The following is a 23,860-nucleotide window of genomic DNA, read 5'->3' as shown; positions in this document are numbered from 1 at the left end:
ATTAGAGCCTAAACTGTAGGGCATTGTATCACAACACAAGGTACTTGTGAAAATAAATACAGCCAAACCAGCATTCACCTTTTAAAGCACTTAACCTGTTCTAATGATGCAATACTGTCATAAAAATGAATACTGTTTTGCTTTTATTTCAGTTAAAATTATTTTAAAAAATGATTGCATACATGGAATGGGAAAGCACAACAACGAAGTTAAAGCAAAGTTTCAAGACTGTCGGCCACACAAGTGCTAAGAATACATACACTATTTGGGTGTTACTTTTCTAAACATGACAGTACTTTTTACATGGCTGAAAAACCTATTTGTCTGGATTTGAGCTGACAGTTAAGCTGCTACTGCGAATGAGAGCCAAGCAACAATGGTGGTGGCAGAAGGAGGAGGAGGACAGTGGTTTAGTTAGTTTGCCAGTTGTAGGAGTGGGCAGCTGAGACTAAACGGCAATAATAGCCTAACGAGGAGCGATCTGGAGAGCCAAACCAGATGGAACAGCCACGTGTCTGCTTGGATTTCTCATGGCTTTGTTAGTCAAGGCACACATTCTCTAAAAAAAAAAGCCCCATAATAAAATGATGGATGGGATGTAGAAATAAAATTAAAGAATGTCATTTAAAAATCTGTTAGTCTTATTTTATTCTTTTCTTCCTTTTTTTGTTTTATTACATAAATCTCATACTCTTTCCTGATTTAACTTTTTTCCTTGCCTATATACCCCCTCTAGTTTTTATAGTATTTCTGCATTCTTTCTCTCTACTCAGTGCTTTCTCTAATTGATATTCAGCACATTTGATAACTAGATTTTTTTCCTTCTCTATACTAATAGCCTAACTTTAATGAAAGGAGGGAGGCTGATTAGATATGGGGAGCAAATACTCAGTCTCCATCTCCAGGGAGGAGTGTAGTAGATGAAATGCTGCACTGGGTTTTAGTCAACAATGAAAAAAGAAAGAAAAGGGGGATTGGCATTAGGAGTGCGTGCACATCAGAGTCCTTGGAAGTCAAATTTCCCAAGGTGCTCAAGTGCCGGAAATCAAGGACACAGAAAAAGATAAAAATATCTATGTTGCTGGCTTTTTAAAAGACTATAGCAGGTACTATAGACACAAGGACATACTTCTATGCATGCACGCACACACACACAGTCTTTACCATACACAGCTCTATTGTGTGGTGCATAACCACTCATGATAGCTAATCTACATTTTTAACTACAGCAGCAAGCACTGGCTAAACATAGGTTGTAGTAACTGATGACATGCTGACAAAGTTGTAAAATAAAGAGAGGAAACATGTTACTTCCTCTGTTCTGCATCCACTTTTTCTTGAAAATATTAGATCTTGTTTCTCCTGTATCATTTCTGATTTTATATAAATGAAAGAAAACCTACACTTCAAAACACTAATAAAATCCCTGTCAATCTTCATTTGACAACTTGTGTGTAGGAGGTGGCACATAGAGGAACACTTGAGAGACATCTGGGAAAACGACAATCAAAGATTTACAGTCCAGTCTATTTGTTTAGGTTAGACCTAGGCATGTTATCTCTTAGTTTAGTTTTACTCTAGAATATGTAATAATGTGTCTACAATTAAAAAACCACTGTGAAGGCTTAAATACTCGGAAATTGCACTTCTAGACTGGCTATTGCAAAAGTGCAACATTCACATGAGATGACAAATACCACACACACACTTTTGCAGGTCTAAACATAGCCGTGTATGTTTTGTTGTTGGTTTTTTACATTTCTAGCTCTTGTATTTTTAATGCCTAAACCTCACCATGAGTGACAGCTAAGATGAGAATGAAAAAACTTGTGAAATACTGTATGATATATGCTTGTGTAGATTCTCAGTTATCCAGTATGTGGCAAATAAAATAAAATAAAAAACAACTGGACTTTATTCTGTAGTTGAAGACGTTTCACTTCCCATCTGAGGAGCTTTCTCAATTCAAAAACCAGGGTGTAGAGTTCCAAGCTTTTAAACAAAGATGTTAAAAAGAGATCTGAACATTCCTCGCTGCACTGAACTGCAGGCACCACACTCAGCTACTCCTCAACACATGGGATGATAATGTTCTTGTGTTTGTTGTTCTCCCTGTTCTGTGGCATGTGTTTTGGATTTCACTGACTTGACAAAAGCCCAGTTAGGATATCCACGTTTGCAGAGCTTTTTTGATGCGTTTCTCTTCCTTTTCCTTGCCTTCTGTCTTCACAGGGACATGTTCAGCCTGATGGTATAGAGTACTGATGACAGAAAGTTTGTTTTCCAGTGGGTGGTGAGAGTCATGACATGAGGCTTTTACGATTTGCATGACAACCTGCAAATGAATCCTACATCCAACATGTTCTGTAGAAGATTCCTGCTGCCAACTAGTAAGGTGTATTCATCAAAAGTGTCATATCAGAAAGATATAAACCTGTCTATATAAATTATGAATAATGTAGTTTAGACTAATTGTGTCAAACAGATCAAGTTTGAGGTGTTGGGGGCAAAATCTAAGAACTAGTTCTTCTAAAAAATATATGAGAATGTGCTTAATCATTTGTGAAACAAATAAAAAAATGCATGCTACCATTATTTGTAAAATAAAAGAAGCTTTTATAGCAGTGCTACTCACACAGTCACCATACTCAACACAAACAGTGGATTATCAAAATATTATCTTGAGATTTTGTTTACACTCTGTGGGTATAATGACCTTTTAAATAAAATAATCTAGAAATATATTTGTTTTGATTTACTATACTTGTACTGAATTTGAAAACGAGATATTAAAATTCCAATGTTTGTACTGACTGCTTTTCCAGCAAACAGCATTTGTGTGAAAAACCTCAAGCTATCAGTTCAGAGCTGTCAATCTGAAGGAGCTTGATGAGACCTGTCAAGAAGAATGGGTTAACTTGGCTCAAATCCAACAGTGTAATGCTTGTAGAGACTTGCCAAAGACTCAGATGATAATTACTGCCAAAGAGACTTATATAATGCACCAGGAATACTTGCATTAATGAGATTTTAGTACCTGACCTTTACAAACATTGATAAAATTTAAAAAGACTATTTGGCTTGTCATTGTGTGTTCATGAATGTAGACTAATTAGCAAAAAGTAGGATGGATTTTTTAAAAATAAATTCAACACATAAAAGTGTGCATAACTAAGCTCTCTAATTTGAATACAACATTTTTTAACTTAATTCTGTCATATAGAGTGTATCAAACTGCAGCTTGGTAATTATCATTCTGTTCGTGTAGCAGAAGGGGGAAATGCCCATAAGCCTTTGGGAGAGTTGGTGCAGCTGAGATAAAAATCCATTTATTAGGTCTGCATTGAGAACAAAAAAAAAGAAAGGGGCAAACAGAGGAGGTAAGAGGAAAAAAGGAAGGCTAAGAATAGGTGTGCAATATTACACATGTTAATTTATTTTCAGTTTATAAGCATANACATACACACACACCCCACCACCACCACCCTCATATCCTAGCATTTCTTTCCATGTCTGTCCCTCACTCCAACTCATTTGTTTACTCTCAATCTCTTACTTTTCACTGCTCCCCACACCAAGTGCATGAAACAGCTTTGGTACCTGTGGTGCACTCCAATGCCTTGATGTTAAAAAGACAGACCCAGGGACCCTTTTAAAGATGTTTACATAGGCATCTGCTTAATAGTTAAGTGATCTAAATCACATTTCACCAACTCTGCTGCAGCTACATTGGAGGGTTTACATGTGCATGTGAGCCTTAGAGACAAATAGGAGGAGAAGTTGAGAAATATAAGAATGTGCAAATAAACCAGAACAAACAAGCAAGTGAGGAGAGGAAGCCGATGTTTGCAAGTGACAATACATGTGGTGGCTAATAGCAGCTTCCAATAACAAAATATACCAGCTGGCACTCGGACTTGGAAAAAAATTACATCTCATTCATGCATGTTTCACATTCACACAGAGTTCTTCCACCCCTGCCGACCAGGAGTTTACGGAACACACCCACATACAACACAATCCCCTTGACAGTACATTCTACCACCTGCACTCTAAAAAGTTACTGCTGCAGCTACAGTAAGCTACAGCATGTAGTGTAGCTTAGCCTAGCAGTGCCTGCTTGACTGGTTGGCTGCTGGCATATACTGCAGGGAAGAGATAGAATGACCCAGTTGTGAGACTATTCAGTACAGAGACTAAAAGAGAGGGAGGACAGGTAGAGAAATAGGAAAAAATGTGTGAGGGCACTGGTTATCCCAAGAGCCCAGCAGTGTGCAGTGATTGGATGTAGACATGCGGGGAAAGAAGTGGTGTGAGAAGGAGGAGAAGCAGTGGGCTTACCTGCAGTGGTGCATCCTCTATAACTGCAGAGACTGAGCAATAAATCACTTGGAGAGGGAAGGATGTCAAAAAAAAGGATGGTGGTTTGAAGACCACAAATCCTTAAAAAGTGTTCCAGTAAAAATGAGATTACTGCTTATAATAAAAAATTACTGAGAAGAAAAGTGAAGCAGTGATCTATCAATGATTTTTTTTTTTTTTTTACACAAAATGAGGCAGTGCTATGCAAAGTGAGGGGAAATAAATGAAAAGTCAAGCTATTTATCAAGAAGAAGATTGTTTACCTCAAACCAGAAAAAACATTGGTGGAGCCCAATGAATTTTTTCTTTGTCTGTACTTTGGATGGTTAAACTCTGCTCTTGTGTATAACAATATAAATTTGTCTTATGTGAGGCACTGATAGGAAATTACAGTCAGGACCTGGCAGGATTACTGCTATCAATCTGAGCTGTACAGAAACATTGTGTGATTACTTGCTCGACACTGTATTGATTTTTCTACTGCAGGACCACAAATTAACGAACCACTATGCAATGATTTGGCACTAAAGCAAATACCAATGTATGAAACTGATGAAATGGTTATTAATAGGTTTTAATTTTCCTGGGAGGCAGCCACTTGTACAATACTGTACATCTTAAATCATTGTAAAGCATCTTTTGGAGTTCTCACCTGCAGGTTGAGACCTATTGCTTTGCTGGGTACTACACCAAAAAAATAAATCAATGCAGCACTTTTATTGATACGAAAAAAACATCTAGTTCTTCTCCTTAAAAAATAAAAAACAGAGGGGAAATCTGTTGACATAAGTGGAGGTCTGTACTAACAACAAAACTGAAGTAACTATCTTTGGACCTAAAGAGGAACGATCAAGAGTCGGCACACAGCTTCAGTTATTACAGCTAGAAACTAGTGATCAGGCCCGAAATCTGGGTGTGGTGAGGGATTCAGACCTGAACCTTCAGAGTCACATAAAGACAGTTACAAAGTTGGCCTTCTATCACCTGAAGATCATTTCCATGATTAAAGAACTAGTGTCCCAGCAAGATCTAGAGAAACTCATCCACACGTTTATCTTTAGTTGCATTGATTACTGCAACAGTGTCTTCAAAGTGCTTTTAAAAAAAAAAAAAAAATCAATGAGACAGCTGCAGCTGATCCAGAACGTTGCTGCTCGTGTTCTCACTAAAACCAGGAAGATGGTGCACGTCACCCCAGTTCTAAAATCCTTACACTGGCTCCTTGTAGCTCAAAGAATAGACTTTAAAATACTTCTGCTAGTTTATAAATCACTGAATGGCTTAGCACCACAACCTTCCAGATCACTCAGGTCTTCTGGTTCTGGTCTACTCTGCATCCCCAGAACCAGAACCAAATATGGAGAAGCAGCATTCAGCTTCTATGCACCACAAATCTGGAATAAACTTCCAGAAAACTGCAAAACAGCTGAAACACTGAAATACTTTAAATCATGGTTAAAAACCCACCTATTTAAGAGTTACTTTTAAATCATAATAAATGGATGTGTACTGGCATCTCATTTGGTGACTATGTTGTTTTTATGACTTTTTATGACTTTAATTTTGCGCTTTTATTACGTAAAGCACTTTGAACTGCCATGTGCTGAAATATATAAAACAACATTCTTAAAAGACTCATAAGATGAAAATGACTTGTTTATCTAATCAGATGAGCCCCAGCTTCTCAAAATCAATTTACGAATTTCACTCTACTCACTATGATTCTGTAATACTCAGGAGGTATTTGGTCACATTAGAGGCATTTGTATTTATCAAAACTTTGTATGCAACTAAATCAATGTTCACAAATAGAAGCTTAATCCAGCTTTGCAAAATGACTAAACAAAAAAGCACACATACTTACATGTTTTATTTCTTTATGTAGGCATATAGATACCAACACAGAAATAAAACTAAATGGCAAAAAAATTAAAATAAAATAAAATAAAGAAAGGTTATTCCCCATAATCTACAACTTTTTCCGTTTTCGGCTTATGTACTACATGAATCATCATCTGAAAAGAAACTGAAAAATGTCAGGTACAAATTATACTAGTGATAAAAGCACAAACTTAATATTCCTTGGCAGTTCCTTGAATTTGTTTTTTTTCCCTCAGACCTTGACTCATCTTTCTCAGCAGCTAACTTCATCTTAACCCTGAGCTAGCAACGTGTAAGAGTCAGCCAAAGTTCAAACTGCCAGGATACAGAAAGATCATACTGAGGTTTGCCACTTTGACTCTCAAACTTTTCAACCGGATCAAGCCTTTTAAACCCGCATACACACAGCAGTGAATAACCACTCACAGCTCAATACACTGCCACATACTGGTACTCTTCTCAGTAGGTGCAGATTCCCAAGAGTGAAATGAACATAAAACTCAATTTCCCCACTTTCACCTTCTCACTTTGCCCTTTTTGACAGTCTCTTCAACTCTGTAGCTTGCATTCTTATTTTTTTCTTGTAAATTTTGCCTTCTACATCCTTTCAGTCTTTGTGCTTTCTTTACTGTGGCTCCTACTCTTGCCCTGCTTCCCATCTCAGAAAATATCTGTGAAAATAAACTGCAAAACAGACATCTGAAAGCCTTGAGTTGGAATATTAATTTAGTTTCAGAGGGTTATAAAACCTAACTTTAACATGAAGGTGGATTGACAGAAATTTAACAAAGCATTAATTTAAAAAATATGCATTAATTGGCCTGCGTGACTTAAGCAGGTAATTTAGTATATGACCAGCTACACAGAAGGTTGTAAGAACTGACAACAAGCTAAAAGCAGGAGGGAAGCATTAATTCACAATATTTAGGCAAACTGTTTATTTGTTAATTATAGCAGACAGGATTTAGCAAAGGAATTTTCAAATAGTTTCAGAGGGAAAGTTTTATTATTTCTTTACCCTTTTTTCTCTTGGTCTGTTTAAGTCTAATTTTAGTTATGCATGAACCCCTTTCTTTATTGACCCACTATCACCATATATTACACCATTAAACTCCAAAAGCCACTTTGTGCCTTTTTCTAATTTGATAATTTTGTTTTACAGTCATCAATTCATCTAAAAAACCAAACGATAATTTCACCTCACCCTGTAATTATGCAATACTGCTACTGAACTGTTATTAAACATGCCAATTCTAAATTTTTTCCAGTAACTATCCACAAATAAGCTAAGGCTTCCTCATCTAATACAACAAGGTTTCTGCCTGCTGCCCATTTAGAAACAGGCAAAATGGTCACACAAGGCCACTGAATAAGGTTTTTGTTGGAGTGCAAGTCAATTTCTACAGTCGCTTCTGATCTTTTTCCCAGGCCACTAATGGACTTCACTTCTTATTAGTTCCTGTGATTATCAGCACAGAATTGACCAGTATATACACACTCACATATATGTACAGACCACAGACCAACTCCCCCAATTTGAAAAGGAATGAAAACTTGGCAGGAGCCCTCAGTAAACCAGGTTTATCAAGCACTTACCAGGAGGATGATGTGTGAAGAAACAATAGGCTAAGAACAGTGCTGGAATAAGAGAGCCGAGTAAAAAAAAAAAAGCATAAGGTTAAGGAGGGGAGCAAAGGCTGTAGAGGAGTTCCCATAGACAAATTCCCCTAAACATGTCTCTGTATGTCAAAGTCAAAATCAAATGTATTTATACAGCACTTTTCAGCAACATGTCTAAAACAAATAGAGAAAAGCTAGGACAACAGACAGCAGTGAATGCAGCAAGACAATCTACACTGCAATATTGTGTGTTCAATCTGTCATTAGGTGACCAGCTCCTATCCTTAAATACAGCTCACTTTTGACGGAATTTAATTTTCACTGAGATCAGAATTATTACAATAATTTCTATGTCATTTATGCAATGCTAGAAGCTAAAATAATAAATAAAATCTATTGTGATGCCCTTTCATGTGCCTATGTTTGTTTTTCTCTATACATTATCTTGTGTGCATGTGGAACAGCTTTTGCTGCCATGGCAACTTAAGCTGCACTAGCTGGTGTGGGAGCAGCAACACACAAAGTGCCAAAGCATCTAGCAAGACTGCTGAGGAATACTTAACAGTAGGGGAACATTGACATTCTGGGAATGTTGGCTGAATACTGCAGTAGTTTAGACCACTGGCAATGAATGAATGGCCAGTTAGGTGGTGTTAAAATGGCAACTGGCCAAGGTGATAATAGCAGGGTGCACATGTGAAAGTGTGTTGCACCTCACTGAAGCAGCATTGGGTTTATAGCGTAACACGAGTGGGAGGCAGTCTAAATCATAAACCACTGTCCACATACACGCACATGATGGCAGCTCGTTCTAAAGCATATTTCATCATTAGCTTTAAGCAGTTAATCCTCTGCTCCACTGACCACGGCTCAGCTCAGCCCATTTCAATAATCTGCGTCTGGGGCTAACCGGCCCATCATGCATACACACAAACACACACACATCCAAAGCAAGGACAATCAGGCTACAAAACATATTGGACTGGTCCAGAGCAGTTTCTCAAGTAAAAGGTCTTACACCCGCACATCTATCCATACATAATCTACTGTGCTGACAGGGAAGCTAGTAAGAAAAAAAGATTTATTCATTCATTAGACAGGAGATGTCAGACAGAGAGTATAAGGAAAAGCTATGGCTGTAACTGGCGAGAATGAGACAGCCTGTACAGAGCATGAAACAGAAACTGGCGAAAGTCGGGTCAAAAGTGGTTAAGAGGTTAACAAATTACAGCAATACACTGCTCTTTGCCTTTGGCCAAATTTTTTTTTTCTGGTCATTTATTTTTCAGATGTCATTACTCCAAGAACCATATCAGCTTTATCTATCTTTGGTAGAGCTTTCTTTAAATTATTAATATTTAGGATACAGACAGCTTTTCTAGCTATGCATGCCTTTTCTTGCTTATGTTCAACTGTTGATGTCAAGTTCAAGGTTAGCTGCTCATTGTATTGAGTGCCAATGCTCCCCCATTGAGACTGACAGAGGGAAGATGCATTAGCACCTCAGCAGGTAGTTTTCAATCTCATCTTTTCTCTCATCCTCTCTCTACTTCTTTTCTCCACACCTACCTCCTGTCCCCTAGTCTACCTCTCAAGCCATGACCCCATGTAGATTACTGGCAGGCCTCTATCCAGTCGTGTGTATATTAGTAAGTGTTCACTGATGCATGCTTGCGCTTATCTTGTGTTTTGTATTTGTCTCCACATCAAAATTTATTTCTCATGCCAATGCGTTGAATGTCCAGATGACCATAAACAAAACCAAAGTCTAAAGGGGGTTAATTCTTTCCCCTTGACCTGCTGCTGTGTATTGACCTGCAGTAAATGGGTTTAAACCTTCCCCAGCCTCAGCCTTTTATCTCTATCACATCTTTATCTCCTCACATCTTTATCACAGGCCAGTGAACACAAACAGACCGACAGACAAGCTGACAGAAGCCATATGGTCCATTCACTTCTAGTGGCAGGAGGTACCCATCAAAGAGCTCTCGCAAAAACGCCACTCAGCCATTGACAGATAGACAGAGGGAGGTAGAGAGATTCGTAGAAAGAAAGAGGGAAATTATGAGGAGCAGGCAAACAATAAAGGTGGAAAGAGGTAGATGAAACATAAATAAATAAGAACAATCATAAGTGTTTTGGTGTGGACTAAGAAAAAGATATAATTCAAAAGAGCTAGATGTTAAGTGAAAATAAAAAAGGCACAGAAGTGCATAGACCTTAAATTTTATGTCTTTTATGATGTGACAGTTTTAAGCCTAGCAGGAGACAGTAAAGGCCATGCCTAGCTGTAGATGTCAGCTAGTACAGGACTATAAGAGTTAAACAGAACTGCATGTTTTATACTGAGCAGAAAACACTGAGGGTCTTTACACAACAATAGTAGTCACCATTAATCAACTTAGGATGACTGTGTCCTGTCAAATATTTTGTATTGCAAGATTTGCAATTATAGTTGAAGGAAGAAATTTTAATTTGGTTAACTATCAGTTTACAATGAACAACTCTGTTGCCTTCACTACAGGAAACAATTGATAAAAAGTAAATTACAACAAGTTGAAAATGGCCCAGTCTTTCTGGTCAAACCATTATTGTGCTTCCCAGGTAGGTTTTTCAAGTATCATGACACTGCCACCTCTACAGAATCTACTTTCCAGGGGGAAAAGATTCATCCCCTTCACAGGTTTCCATTAGATGAAAATGTTCCATGGCAGGTACAATAGCAAACGGACTCCAGTTCATGATGCAAATGAGATAAGGTTAAAGGTTAACTATACATTGTGCAAATTAAAACTGTCTGAAAGGGCTTCAGAATCCTTTATGTAATTAGTAAAGTCATAGTAGAACAATGTCTGCTCCCAGCTCTTCAGGCATCCCATTGCACTTCAGAAATTATACATTTACCCCCATCGCATTACACAAATTTACAATCAAATTTGGTTTAATTCATTCTGCTTCCTGTCCAGCTTAACTTCATGATGTCATAAACACGTGCTTGTAAAGACAAACACTTACCTCACCCAAACAGGACTCCATTAAAGTCCAGCCACTTTCTTTTACTGTAATGCTTATATTTATTCAGGGTTAGTCCCAAAACCATAAATTAGACTGAAAAAGTAGACTAAAAGACAAACTGTGTGAGAGAAGAACTGAATGACTGAAATAAGAGGAGTGTGTGGGGGGGTGTGTGAAAAATACACAAAGTAAGGTGGAGGAGTGTGTATAAATCAACATCCATTAGCTGAGAGGTTATAAAGTCACTGATGAAGGGGGTGGACTTTGGCTCAGACTTTTTATTGTCTTGTTGTTGTCTTTTATTGCCTATGATGTCATCTAATGGTATACAGTTAATGATTGGGAGGGGAAGTGTGTACATGGGAGGGAAGGATGGGGTTGTAATCGTGCTGCGTGTGCATGTGTGCACGCCTATGTTGACACATTATTGATTGTCTTTGTGTAAGTGTCTGAGAGGGAGTCTTTGCCTGAATATACCATATGTGCAGAATCTGATTTCCATTTTGGTTGTGTTGATGAGAACTATAATAAAGCCATGATGACAGAATGCCAATTAAAGACAATGTACAGCAATTCAATCTATTTGTATTAAATTGTAAAAATATAAGTTTTATGTTGTTATTTATAAATATAATGGGGCAGCAGTGGTTTAGGAGGTAGGGGTTTGTCCTGTAACCTGAGGGTTGCCGGTTCGAGCAAAACAATTCTAAAAGTTAGTCTTGAAATAATACAATTCTCCTAAAGTTTAGAATTGAACAAAATCCCTGGGAGCAGCATCATATGGTGTATTTGTGACAGTATCTAACAATGCTTCAGGCAGTAGAAGCTGCAAGTTCATCATGTTAACTGAAGACCCACATATTTAAAACTGAGAAAGAGGCAATACTTGTATAACAAGCATGTTTTGTCCTCAAAACTTTGTTCTAAGTTCTGGATTCTGCTCATCTTCTCTTTACCTTCAATTTTAATTCATCTTACTTCAAACAAACTTTATTTTTAATCTATAGCTTATCCATGTCCCAAATTTTTGTCTCTCCAGCTCAACTCACCAGCCACGCCACACACAGACTTGGTAGACTTGTGGCTCTGTGATACATGTGTGCTCAGATGTGTGAGAAAGCAAGGTAAAAGTACAGGTGTTAACCCGCTCTATTACATCTAGCAGTAGTGCATCATCCCATTAGCAGTGAAAAGGGCTGCCACACACACAAGGGCATGGGGCCATGAAGGGAGTCTAAGGTGGAAGCTACAACACTCCAAAACCCAGCTTATCCACTACTACTTAACTCTGAGGGGACAAATCTTGTTTAGTCAAGGGCTCTGCCTTCACAAAGAGTGTGACATGGGTTTCAAGGGAGAGACAGTTACATTCAAAAATGCTTTTAAAATACCAGAGATAACAATAGCTTAAAAAAAGGGATACCATCATTTGTAGAGGACTACATTTTTGTTTAAAGGTACTAAACAGGTGCCAAGGTACAAAACAAATGTAAAAACTGTTAGATCATAAAACACAAAACTTGTGTTGCTTCTTGTAGTTTAGTAAACTATTAAGCAGTTGTCAATTACCTAATAAATTATGGATTTCTTTTATATTCTGATCTCCTAATTTGCCTCCAGAAAAGGATAAGAAACTTTGTCTAATCAATTCTGCAACATGCTGATCTGTGCTGTCTAGCAAGTTCTGCAACATGCTGACGTATGCTACAATTTGCCCTCAGGGCTCTGGATTTTATACAAGTCCACAGTGAAAGAAAAGTGTAGTGGATACTCCTGATACTAGATGTATTCAAGAGAATGCCTGATATATGGTGCATTGGATGAGGAGGATGTTTAAAGATATCAGATAGGGTTGGGTGTAGAAATAAACCCTCCCTTAGGGGCTTCCCTGATCCTCTTTCCTAAAAAACACACACACACAGTTTTCTTCACTACTAAAGGACACACACTTATACCATTCAGTTTCCCTCTCTTTCATGCATGCACACACACCATTGTGGCACAAATACAGCCGACTCAGCTGATTCGCCTGAAAGTCAATCTGCCTCTCTACTACTATCTATCCCTCCAATCCAGCAGTCCCAATTCCCAACTCTTACTCTACAGTCTAACAGAGTGAAAACAAATCTCTGGCTCCATCAATTCAGTCATTTCTTATTTATTTCACCCATTACAGTTTCTCATTCTTACCTTTTTGACTTTTCCACTTTTTGTACCCACGAAGACCAACGAATGGTTCTTGTAGACATAGGCATTGACAGACGTCATTTTGTCAATGGCATCAGAAAAGAGAGGCTTGCCACGCACCATCTCAGATACACCCAATGGTGCATTCATGTCGAGGCCACAAAAGTCATCATCAATGGTCAAGAGCTGCAATGGAGATAAAAAAAAGAGACTCAGGAAAAGAAAAAAATAAAACTCCACACATTTCAATTTGCTTCATCAATGTTTGACAAAGTGTTTGTAAAAGAAAACTCATGGCAAAAAGCATAATAAATGCTAAAAAGCAGGGAAGGTCACAAGAGTGTGTATAATGAATAGAACTTGAACGTTTAGATGAATTGTTCATTAGAAGTTAGATCATGTTATATATATATATATATATATATATATATGAGAGAGAGAGAGAGAGAAAAAAAAATGTTAACATGAAATAGAAGAGTAAAGATTAAAAAACAGGCTGTAATTTTTTAATACCACTGGAAGATGCTCTGTCAGGAACAAATCTCAACCATCTAACCAATGCAAGAGAAATTACAAAAATGCTAGAGCAGCAAGATATTCATTGTGAAGTGAGTTAAAGTTCAATTTTAAAATGTATAGCACTAGAACACGAGTGAGGCATATCAGAGGTCAGTCATTGTACAACTTTCAACTGAGGTTCATTAGTCATTCTTTAAATGTGACATGCTGTCACCATTTGGTCATTTTGTGTCTGCATTCACATGTTAATTTCTGTTGTTCAAAAATAAATATGCATCCAGACTGGTAACAGAATTATGAGCTATGAAAATAGTAAGGCGAGAGTAAACCAATCTATGCACCAGGTATACAAAGAGAAAGAGATAATTGGGGAAAAAAATAACTAATTCAAAACCATTTTAAGTCAAAAGTTGGCTTGTAGTTTGATATGTATGTCAAAGATAAGATGATTTGAGGGGCACATGCCCTTCTGTTTATTTTTATTTCTAATTTTTCTTCCTGGAAGTGCACTCTTGCGGCTCTCAATAAATTGTGCAAGGGCATCGCCTCAACACAACCTATTACAAAGACCCATCATCATCATCAGAGCCCTTAGAACAAGACACAGAGGAAATATGGGGTCTGTTTTCATTAGACAAATGGAACATTGCTGGTTTAGGACACTAGCCTGAGGCTACAACATGAGGTCATATGGAGTGGAATAAATGATTGATTGAGACAAATTAAATGTGGGTCAGGACTGTCATATATTTGAAGGTTTTAAATGAAAATGGAAAGACGAAACAAAACATCAAAAGAGTTAACAGAAATATCTGCAAAAACTCAACATAACTAGACAACTTTTCCTCCGATGCTTTACTTTGCCTTTCTCTGATGACCTTTTCAGAATGAGCGGCTGTCGTGAATGAGCTCTCTGTCCTCAGAGTCTTGTGGTCGTTCGCTTCCAGACGAATGGCTCACAGATGAGAATCAAGGTCGCTCCCTTCACTCAATGTTTCTACAGCAACCAGCACTGCGGTTCCTATCTATTCAATCTTACCCTTGTTTATGTGACAGAACAAAAACACCCTCTTCATGTCCCCATCAGTTACAGAGGATACTCATCTTGCCTGGGTTCAAAGGTTAACAGGATCTATTTGAAGCAAAATGAAGTACTTAAAAGTATTTGGAGCTTAAATTATTAAATGTTTTCTTTGAAAATAAGGATAAAGCCATTTATCCCAATATTAATTACATTTCCAACAAGCAAGTCTTATAAATCATCAAGACACCTGAATTTAGTGTATCAGTGTATATAAAAATTATTTTTGTGTATATATATTTAATTTGTTCTAACAATATATGCTGTTTAACTGTCCCTGGTTGCCAATCACCACCATCGTTATCTTCATATCTATGAAATAAGCTGTCAGGTCTTTCAAGGAGCAGAAACATTTAATGACGCTACAGTTGAAACATGACATTTGTAGTCAAGATGCCGAAGACATCTCCAGTGAGAACGCCAAATAATATCAATGTAGCCCTTGACACTGTCTGCCAGGAAGGCACTGCTGTCACATCCTTCGTTTGCTCTTTCCGTCTCACGGTGCAGCTGATTAATGCATTTTCTAAATCAGAGGCCAAACATTTATTATTTTACTCTTAGCAGTTTTTATTATTTTTTCAAGATTGTTTGATTGATATGTTCCAACATATAAATCATTTCCAATGCCTCTAAATTAGGCATTTGTTGTTCTATATTTTATTTTCCTTATTTTGTTTAATCTCAATTAAACTCAAACTCAAGTTAGAAATGTAATAAAATGTAGAATAAGATTAGGGCCTTTAAAATTCACCACATTGCTTCCTTTATGTATCCTAAAATGTGTTATCTTTTTGACCATCCACTGAATACTTACAAAACTAAACTGTTTTTGGTCAAAGTCCAACAGGTAAGGGTCTCACACTGTAAAACATCGGGAAAAGATGGAGGAATACAACTAAAAGACAGAGAGACAAGTGAGCAGAGATTGTTTTTGGGCCAAGGCCAGAAACTGAGCAGAATCAGGTCACTCTCAGCTGTATCCGTCTCCCTGCTTGTGTCTGCCTGCCAGCACCAGCACAAAAAGAGCTCTCTTCTGGACTGTGCAGAGGGATCAGCAGATATAAAGTGGGGGGTGGGGGGCAGTGGGCGCTACAAAGCTAGAGTTGCTCAATGCGATTAGTGGGAGACTGAAAGAGATTCGCTCTCTAACCTTCTCTGATGTATGGCCTAATCTGGGTTTGTACTGTTGTGAAGGCTAATTCCATTGGTTGCAAGCTTACAAAGGTAATGGCACACGTTAGGACTACTTTGTACTCCATGTCATCGCTTTACAACTGGAGGAGTGTTATGACAATTCACTACTGTGCAAAGTCATTCATAATTATATGAGAAGCCGCTTGGAATGGAACAAAATTTATTATAGTACACTACAAGCTCTTTGTATAGTTAGCCACTTGGAAATCTAGTATTTTTCTTTAGCCCTGCTGTGCTAAATGACTAACCTGCCAGGATGATTGGAAGCACTGGAGAATTCTGCCATGACAAAGTGCATTTGCCATTTTCAATATAAAGGTATGATGTCAACATTAAAATTTGCCTTAATAAAACATTGCCTGTATGAGTCCTGCAGCTAAACTGAGTCACTGTGAAGTAAAACACTATATATTACTCATTATTTATAATCTATACTGAAGGTTGATTTACACAAGAAACATTACAGCAGCTCACTACCTGAGTCACTGGCTTTTATTATTAAATATTTTTTTAACTAAACTGAGCCATAGTTTTTTATATACTTTAGGAAAAGACCATCTTAGAATGTATGGATTTGAATTGTATCAGGCTTACTTTTATTGTTAACAAATAACCACTTATTGGTAGTTTTATAGTTTGTAGGTTTTTTTGTAGTTTGGCTAATACATGTAGACTGATGGTCTTCCCTTTTATTGTTTGCTGGCATTTTCAGTAAAGGTAATTTTAACATTAGAAGCTTTTGTGGATCTTTAGAAATTGATAGTAAACTTTATGGCAGTGACTGTGCTCTGTACTGCTTTGTACAGGTGTCCACAGGGCATAGCAAAAAAAAAAAATCCCAGCAATCTGTCTGAATCATACTCAAAATTCATTGTGAATGCACAATTGTCTGCACCGAGTACCAGAGCTGTCACCAACTCTAGACTTAACTTTTCCTTTGTGTGGTGCCCTGGGGACTGTTTAAAAAAAACAGTCACAGTGATTTAGGACAGGGGAAAGAAAGAATATAACCCTATAGATGTAGGAACAAACACAGGGATGTCTGTGTGCCTGACAGTTATGTCATCACAAGAAAGATGTGTCACCAACCCTGCCAGATTGGTACATTTATAGAATGCAAACTTGGAAACAATTGAGAGTTTCAGCTGACTAACATTTGAACAGCTGGAAAATGGTGTAAACTTGTATGTTTAATAGTGTGCATATGAATAAATTAGGCTTGAGACACATTTTAGGGCGTGAAACAAAGTTGATTTGTTTGTTGTTAGATTACAATATGGAAACACAGATTCTGATAAAATTTTGTTTACTCGTGTTTGCGGATGTTTTCACCTGCCAACCATGGGCTTCCTAGCTACAACAGTTTTTAAATATTTGCTGGTGAAAAAAAATCAATCAAATCAGAAACAAAACAGCATGACCGTGTTGGAGTGAAACAGGGGCATCAGACCAGCAGAGTCAGATGAGAAATATATCAGAGACAAGGTGCGAGTTCAGGTGTAGAGGTGGAGAAAAAAGGGAAAATTCACTAATCTAACTATTAGCTGAAATGTGAGCTAAATTTTACGTATCAAAATGTCATACAGACAACAATGATTACAATGAATCCTGTCACAAACTACATTTTCTTTCAAGCCATTCTTGTAAGTAATACCCAAACTAAATTTAAAAACTGAACAAGATGGCATTTTACCAAAGTTTACAGTGATTATGCATTGTAATTCAATACAGCCATTAAAGACTACTGACATTTGTAGTACCTGATGATTTAACTCATAGCTACTTTTCAGGATGTAGTTTTGGAGTTGAATGACATTGAAAACTGTAATAGTAAAAGTATTTTTTTAAAACATTTGAGTAATTTTTGTTCTGTTTAAGAACAAAAACTGTAAAATATTTCATTAAAATGTACTGTATGAATATTACTAGAACTTTATAGTATACTTCATATTATTGGCTATTGAGTTGAGTTAGAAGACCTTTGTTCTGATGGGGTAAATTTTCTTAGTTACAGGTTTATCTGCAAAGTAATGCCACATGAAGTGCATATTTCAGTTTTCAAATACCATCTAATAAAGTAACGGTTCGTACTTACAACTCTTGTTTTATTATAACTAAATACCTACAGTGTTCATGACTCCACCATAAGAAAGAGAATGGGCAAAAATCGCCAGCATGTCTCAGTTCCAAGGCGAAAACCACTGCTGAGCAAAAAGAACAAAGGGTCGTCTTTGCCAGAAAACATCTTAATGATTCCCAAGACTTTTGGGAAAAATACTTTGTGGACAGACAAAACAAAAATGGAACTTTTTGGAAGGTGCATGTCTAATTACATCTGGTGTAAACGTAACACAGCATTTCAGAAAAGGAAATATGGTAGTGGTAGTGTGATGGTCTGGAGATTTTTTGCTGCTTCAGCACTTGGAAGACTTGCTGTGGGAAATGGAACCATGAATTCTGCGGTCTACCAAAAAATCTTGGAGAACGCCTGGCCATCTGTTCATTTCCTCAAGCTGAAGAAAACTTTCGTTCTGCAGAAGGACAATGATCCAAAACAGACCAGCAAGTCCACCTCTAAATGGCTTAAGAAAAACAAAATTAAAACTTTGGAGTGGCCTAGTCAAAGTTCTGACCTGAATCCAGTTGAGATGCTGTGGCATGACCTCAAAAAGGTGGTTTATGTTCGGAAACCCTCCAGTGTGGCTGAATTACAGCAATTCTGCAAAGGTGAGTGAGCCAATATTCCTCCACAGTGCTGTAAAAGACTCACTGCCAGTTATTGCAAATACTTGAATGCAGTTTTAGCTGCTAAGAGTTGCTCAACCAGTTATTAGGTTTTACGGGGCAATCACTTTTTCACACAGGGCCATGTAAGTTAGAATTATTTTCCCTGTAATACTAAAAACCTTTATTTTAAAACTGCATTTTGTGTTTATATGTGTTATCATTGTCTATTAATTTAATTTGTTTGATGATCTGAAACATTTTACAAACATGCAAAAGAATAAGAAACCAGGAAGGGGACAAACACCTTTTGCAAACTGAGGTCAATGCAGAATATATTTTGCTGTTCTGGACAAAACAAAACACTCCAAAACGGCACCAGATTTCTGAAAACAACAAAATTGGATTTTCTTTCAAAAATTTAATTCTATGCAACTTGAATTCGGAAGTAAATGGATCAACTGAACAGCTGCCATGCAAAATCCACACCGATTATAAATACAGAGCATCAAATCATTTTGTCTAGTGATAATCCCAATAAATATTATTTTTCAAAACATGATTGTTTTGTCTCTAGTATTGACAAAATGAGAAAAGGCAGAATTACTTTTGGCTTATTCAGAAGCCTAAATTGCACTGCTAGCTTTAATTATTTTTCTTTTAACATTTGTTTAGTTTTATATAAAACTAAAAAATGAACAATTCAGCCTACTTACTAATTTTTAGACAGTTTTATATGCTTGAATACTGTCTATTTCATGAGAAATAAATAGTTAAGCATATTTTTTTCTGATATTCAAAATAAAAAAGCAATGATAAACTAAAGTTCATACCAATCTATGAATTTGACAAGAAAATAAATGTGCTTTAAAATACTGAAAAACATTTAAGTTTGCATATTTAGTAAGTGTTCTCCTAGTACCGGTATAACGTATGATAAAGGAAGCAGGAGACACTTATTTAATCACAGAATAATGATATTGTGATGGATTCTGACCTTTAGCAAGTGGTATCATGTATAGAGATTTAATTAGCGTGCCAGCCAGCAAGCAGAATGGCGGATATGTGGATGGAGTGGGGTGAAGTGGAGAGGGAGGGGTTGGGGAGGGCAGTCTGAATGTCCTTAATGAATCTGCTAGCCTTTCCCTTCCTGAGGATGTGGCCTAGACTGACTCATCAGCAGCGGCAACAGCGACAGCCAGTCACTGATTAAGCTCTGCAATCAGACACAGGAGGGACAGAGATGACCAGCACACAGTACAACAAAAGGTTGGTCAAGCACAGCACAAAACAGAGTACAGGGGGGAGGAGGGGATGGGTAATAAGAAGAAAACTGACCAAAAGGAGAAGACAGAGAATGTAAAAGTGGAAGAGTTCCCTTAAAGTGAAGGATGAAACATGGGAGGGATGAGCACGTGTTAGGAGACTGTGAGAGAGATCAAGAAAAAGACTCAGCAGCAGAGTAGAATAATCTAATTAATTGGAGAGAATTCAGAATGTGAATTCGATAGCACATAACAAATGTGGAAGAATAGCCTGTGGCATGTTAGCTAATGACATGTAATTAATGATCATTAGCAGAAGGGATGAAGGGATGGCCATAGCCTGTTAGTGACTTGCAAGCGACCTTGTAATTTTCTCGCCCATCTTTAAAGGGAGGAGTTTCACTCTGTGCTCATAGAGCATATTGTCAGTGGAAATAAAAGAGATCAGTGTACAGATTCAAAAAGATTGAGGAGAAGTAATGGTGGCTGGCATTTTTATACAACCATGAAGAGAAAGACAGGCAAATGGAGAAAAGAGTGGCAGAGGATGCAAGCAATGAATCAAGGATGGGGGGAAAAAAAAGCAGTGAGTGAATTTATTGCAATCCGGCTGTTTTGTTGTTCTGTTTTTTTCTGCTGACACAGTGAACATGAAGGAAACGGGCAGCATTTTTTATAGGTCACATGCCACTTCACAATGATCTATGGATGCAGGCCCTTTGCAGACTTATACTGTTGAGCATGCATTATGTGGCTCAACCGAGCATGGCCATTTGAGGGGAAAGAGGAAGCACCCCCCTTCACACACACAAGCTTTCCATCCATCCTCTCACTGACTCTGCAGTCCATTCCTTTTTGTCTATTTCTCTCTCTTTGCATCTTTCCAACTATGTCTGAAAGCCTCTTAAAGATGAGGTAAAGCAACAAAGGTCTGCTGGGACCAAGTATTTTTATACAGCCTTAACAAAGTCTGGGTCCTTGTGTCATTGCACATATTTGCTGTAATGATTTTATCATTTATTACTACAAGCTATGTTTTTTTTAAACAAACACTTAAGTGTTCATTAGACATCAAATTGTTAAAAAAAAACACTTTCAAAGCTGTTAAAAATTACTTTAAATAATTCAGTCATTCTTGCTCTATGATACTCTGTTTTATTTGTATGTTGTTGCTGTTGTTGTTTTCAGTTATTTAAATAAATAGTTTCCTACAACATAATGGTAGACTATAAGACTGGGTCAGTGGTTAAATATATCAGCAGAACCCATTGTCAGATGTTATTTTTAGAACAAATTTTAGTTCCATGTTTTGTTTTGGGATTTTTTTTTCCTCAAGATTCAGAAGCAGAATGTAATTTAAATTGCATGAGTCTGAAAAAAACCCTCACTGTTACACAGGACTGTGTTTTTTGTCTTGTCTGTCCAGGAAGTGAACTTTTGTTTTTCTTGTTACATTATAAATTAGGCTTGAATTGAAAGTTTACTGTGGAGTGAGAGCATGTGAAAAATGTCAGTTTCATAAGGTCACAATGTCAATTTCTAAATCTACATACTGCATAAGTAGAACTGTTGCATGTTATTACTATGCTGTTTGTTAATTCAAACAAAGCAGAGTAGGCAGACTCTAGATTTGATAAACTAAAGAAGTTCTACTACAAACTTTCACAAAGAAACCAGATTGTTTTATGTAGGTCCTTAACCTGGTTTTGTCTTGTTTATAAGCAAAATAATTCCACATGGGTCATTTTGGACTCCTTACTATGAGCTCTTCCTTAACTGCAGCAGCTGAAAATAAATGCAGAGACTCCTTTAGGTTTAATGTTTCTACATGTATTGTGTATATGTGTGTCTATAAATACACTGACAATCAATGTTTGTTAGACCTAATGGTCAGTTGGAAAATTCTAACATATCATATCATGCTACGCAGCTGCTAAAAGTGCAGCAGAGAGAGAATAATGTGGTACTGCCTGTCATGCATCCAATCTCACAGGGAAAGTGGTTTGGTCTATCCACAAAGCCTGAATGCGTTTCATCTATATCAAAAATTTGTGTTTCTGTGTGTGTTGGGCTATACAGCCACACTAGTCTAATGAGCCCTGGGGCTGTTCAACCTCTCCTTAATTGGAGGAAAAACACATCATGTTCAAAATATGATGCTGTTTGAAAGCCTGAAAAAAAAAGGAGAAAGTGAGAAACAGGAAACATGATACAGGAGAGAGGAAGACATTGAGCAATGAAAAAGGCTAGATGAAGGGACATCTCCCCGATACAAGACTCTCTCATCTTGGCTCCCATTTGAAATCGCAGCCAATAATTTGACATGCAGACCAAACTTAACAAAATAAATTGTCTTTTATTTCTAGTTTTATAGCTGTTTAAAGAAGATTGAGATTTTCATTTTGGTCACGCTGGGTTCTGTGAAATGTTCTGCTGAGGGCAAAAAGCCAGGAAATGATTTTTTTTGTAAGTTGCTGCTCAAATGGCGACTGTAATTTATAGTGGAAAAGACACTCCTTCAAATCTGAAAAAACCTAGGGAAAAAAAAAAAAAATCTCAAAAGGAGTATGTTTAGAAAGGCAAATGAGCTGTTTAAGCTGATCAGCTTCTAGGACAAAAGTTGATTTTGAGCTGAAGTTTGTGTTAAATGTGCCATATGACTTAACTGAATACTCTAAAAGCTTCTTGTATAAATTGACCAACAATTAGACATTCAATGTCCAACTGGGCACAAATTAGACTTTCAAGATTCACACAGCTATTTTTCAACGCAGTCTATAGCCAAATTTTCACATTTTAATCCCTAAAGCTAATATTACTAATAAGTTTTCTCTGTAAAAAAATAAAATAACATATTTGAGCTTTTCTGGAGTATGAATAAATCTTTGTTAGCATTTTTACGATTACACAACTTCCCAGTAAGAATGTCTGAATGCATGATCACAAAAAGTGGCATAGCTTCCACAATTCCCAAAGTAATCTTGTTTGGCAAGCTTAAGACAGTACAAGTGTACAGTGTGTCTACACTTGTGAATACTACACTTTGTGAATGATTTCAAATTACATTTTTGATATCTGTGGAACAGAGCCACGAGTCATGCATCATTTAGAGCAGCAAAGAAAATTAAACTTGATGTAAAAACCAACTATTTATAAAAATCCATCACTGGATATTAACAAGTGAATGATTCTTAACCAACATAGGTGAATTATAACAGTTCACAAATGTTCAAATAAAACTAAAAGGGTAATTGTGTATTGTGCAAACACAAAAAAAAATGTACATTATATAATCTGTAATTACATTCAATCATTTAATCATGTACAGGGCTCAAAAACAAGTTTGCTTTAGCAACAACTAAACTAATCTACAGTAGATACTAGTTGACTTTTTAACAAATAGTACTATAGGAAAATAATTCTTTCTCCTTTAGGTTTCATTATGTCCCTTTCAGCAGCAGCAATGTTAGAAAAAAATGGAGGTATATCTGTGTATATGTATGTCAGAACTCATTCATGTAACTCCCACAAAACACAGTGCCACTTGTTCAGCAGGGTCTAATTTATGCACTGGCATTAGCTCATGCTAAAATGGCATAATTTCTAGGCGCTAACCCTGTTGAGCTCCCTCACACTTCCTTTTCCTGCCGACAGCTTCACCCCAGGCATGATTTATCAAGCCCTCAAGCAGCAGACAACGGCACCCTGGCACGTGTAAGGGCCACAGACAGATTAATAGATTAACACAGTTATTTCAGAACCAAAGACAAGTGGGGTCATCTTCATAATGTTTCTAAGTAATGCATGACAAAGGTCAGGGTAATATGGTGTGGGCTGCAGGAGGATAAAATTTATAGTATGACCCAGAAATATAGCCATGGCAAAGTCACCCTTCCTTGTTAAAATTATTTGTAGCTTTAGGAATTCTCATGTGCAGATTTTGTTAAAGATAACTGGCCAAAGTGAAGAATTTAAGCTACTACTGGAATTATGTTAATTGTAATTATTA

General features: G+C 37.1%; 1 protein-coding gene across 2 annotated transcripts in view; it reads right to left on the bottom strand.

Moving 5' to 3' along the window:
- The window catches only part of plxna4 (plexin A4), a 216,438-nt gene that overhangs the window by 167,816 nt on the left and 24,762 nt on the right, over nt 1-23,860 (bottom strand). For both annotated transcript variants that reach the window (XM_025005636.2, XM_017414840.3), the window contains exon 3: nt 13,069-13,251. In XM_025005636.2, coding sequence (XP_024861404.1) covers nt 13,069-13,251 — 183 coding nt within the window. The remainder of the gene's footprint in view (nt 1-13,068; nt 13,252-23,860) is intronic.

The sequence above is a fragment of the Kryptolebias marmoratus genome, linkage group LG18, assembly GCF_001649575.2.
Source record: "Kryptolebias marmoratus isolate JLee-2015 linkage group LG18, ASM164957v2, whole genome shotgun sequence".
NCBI classification, from domain to species: domain Eukaryota; kingdom Metazoa; phylum Chordata; class Actinopteri; order Cyprinodontiformes; family Rivulidae; genus Kryptolebias; species Kryptolebias marmoratus.
The sequence above is the reverse complement of the archived record's forward strand: the minus strand, read 5'-3'. Positions and strand labels throughout refer to the sequence as shown.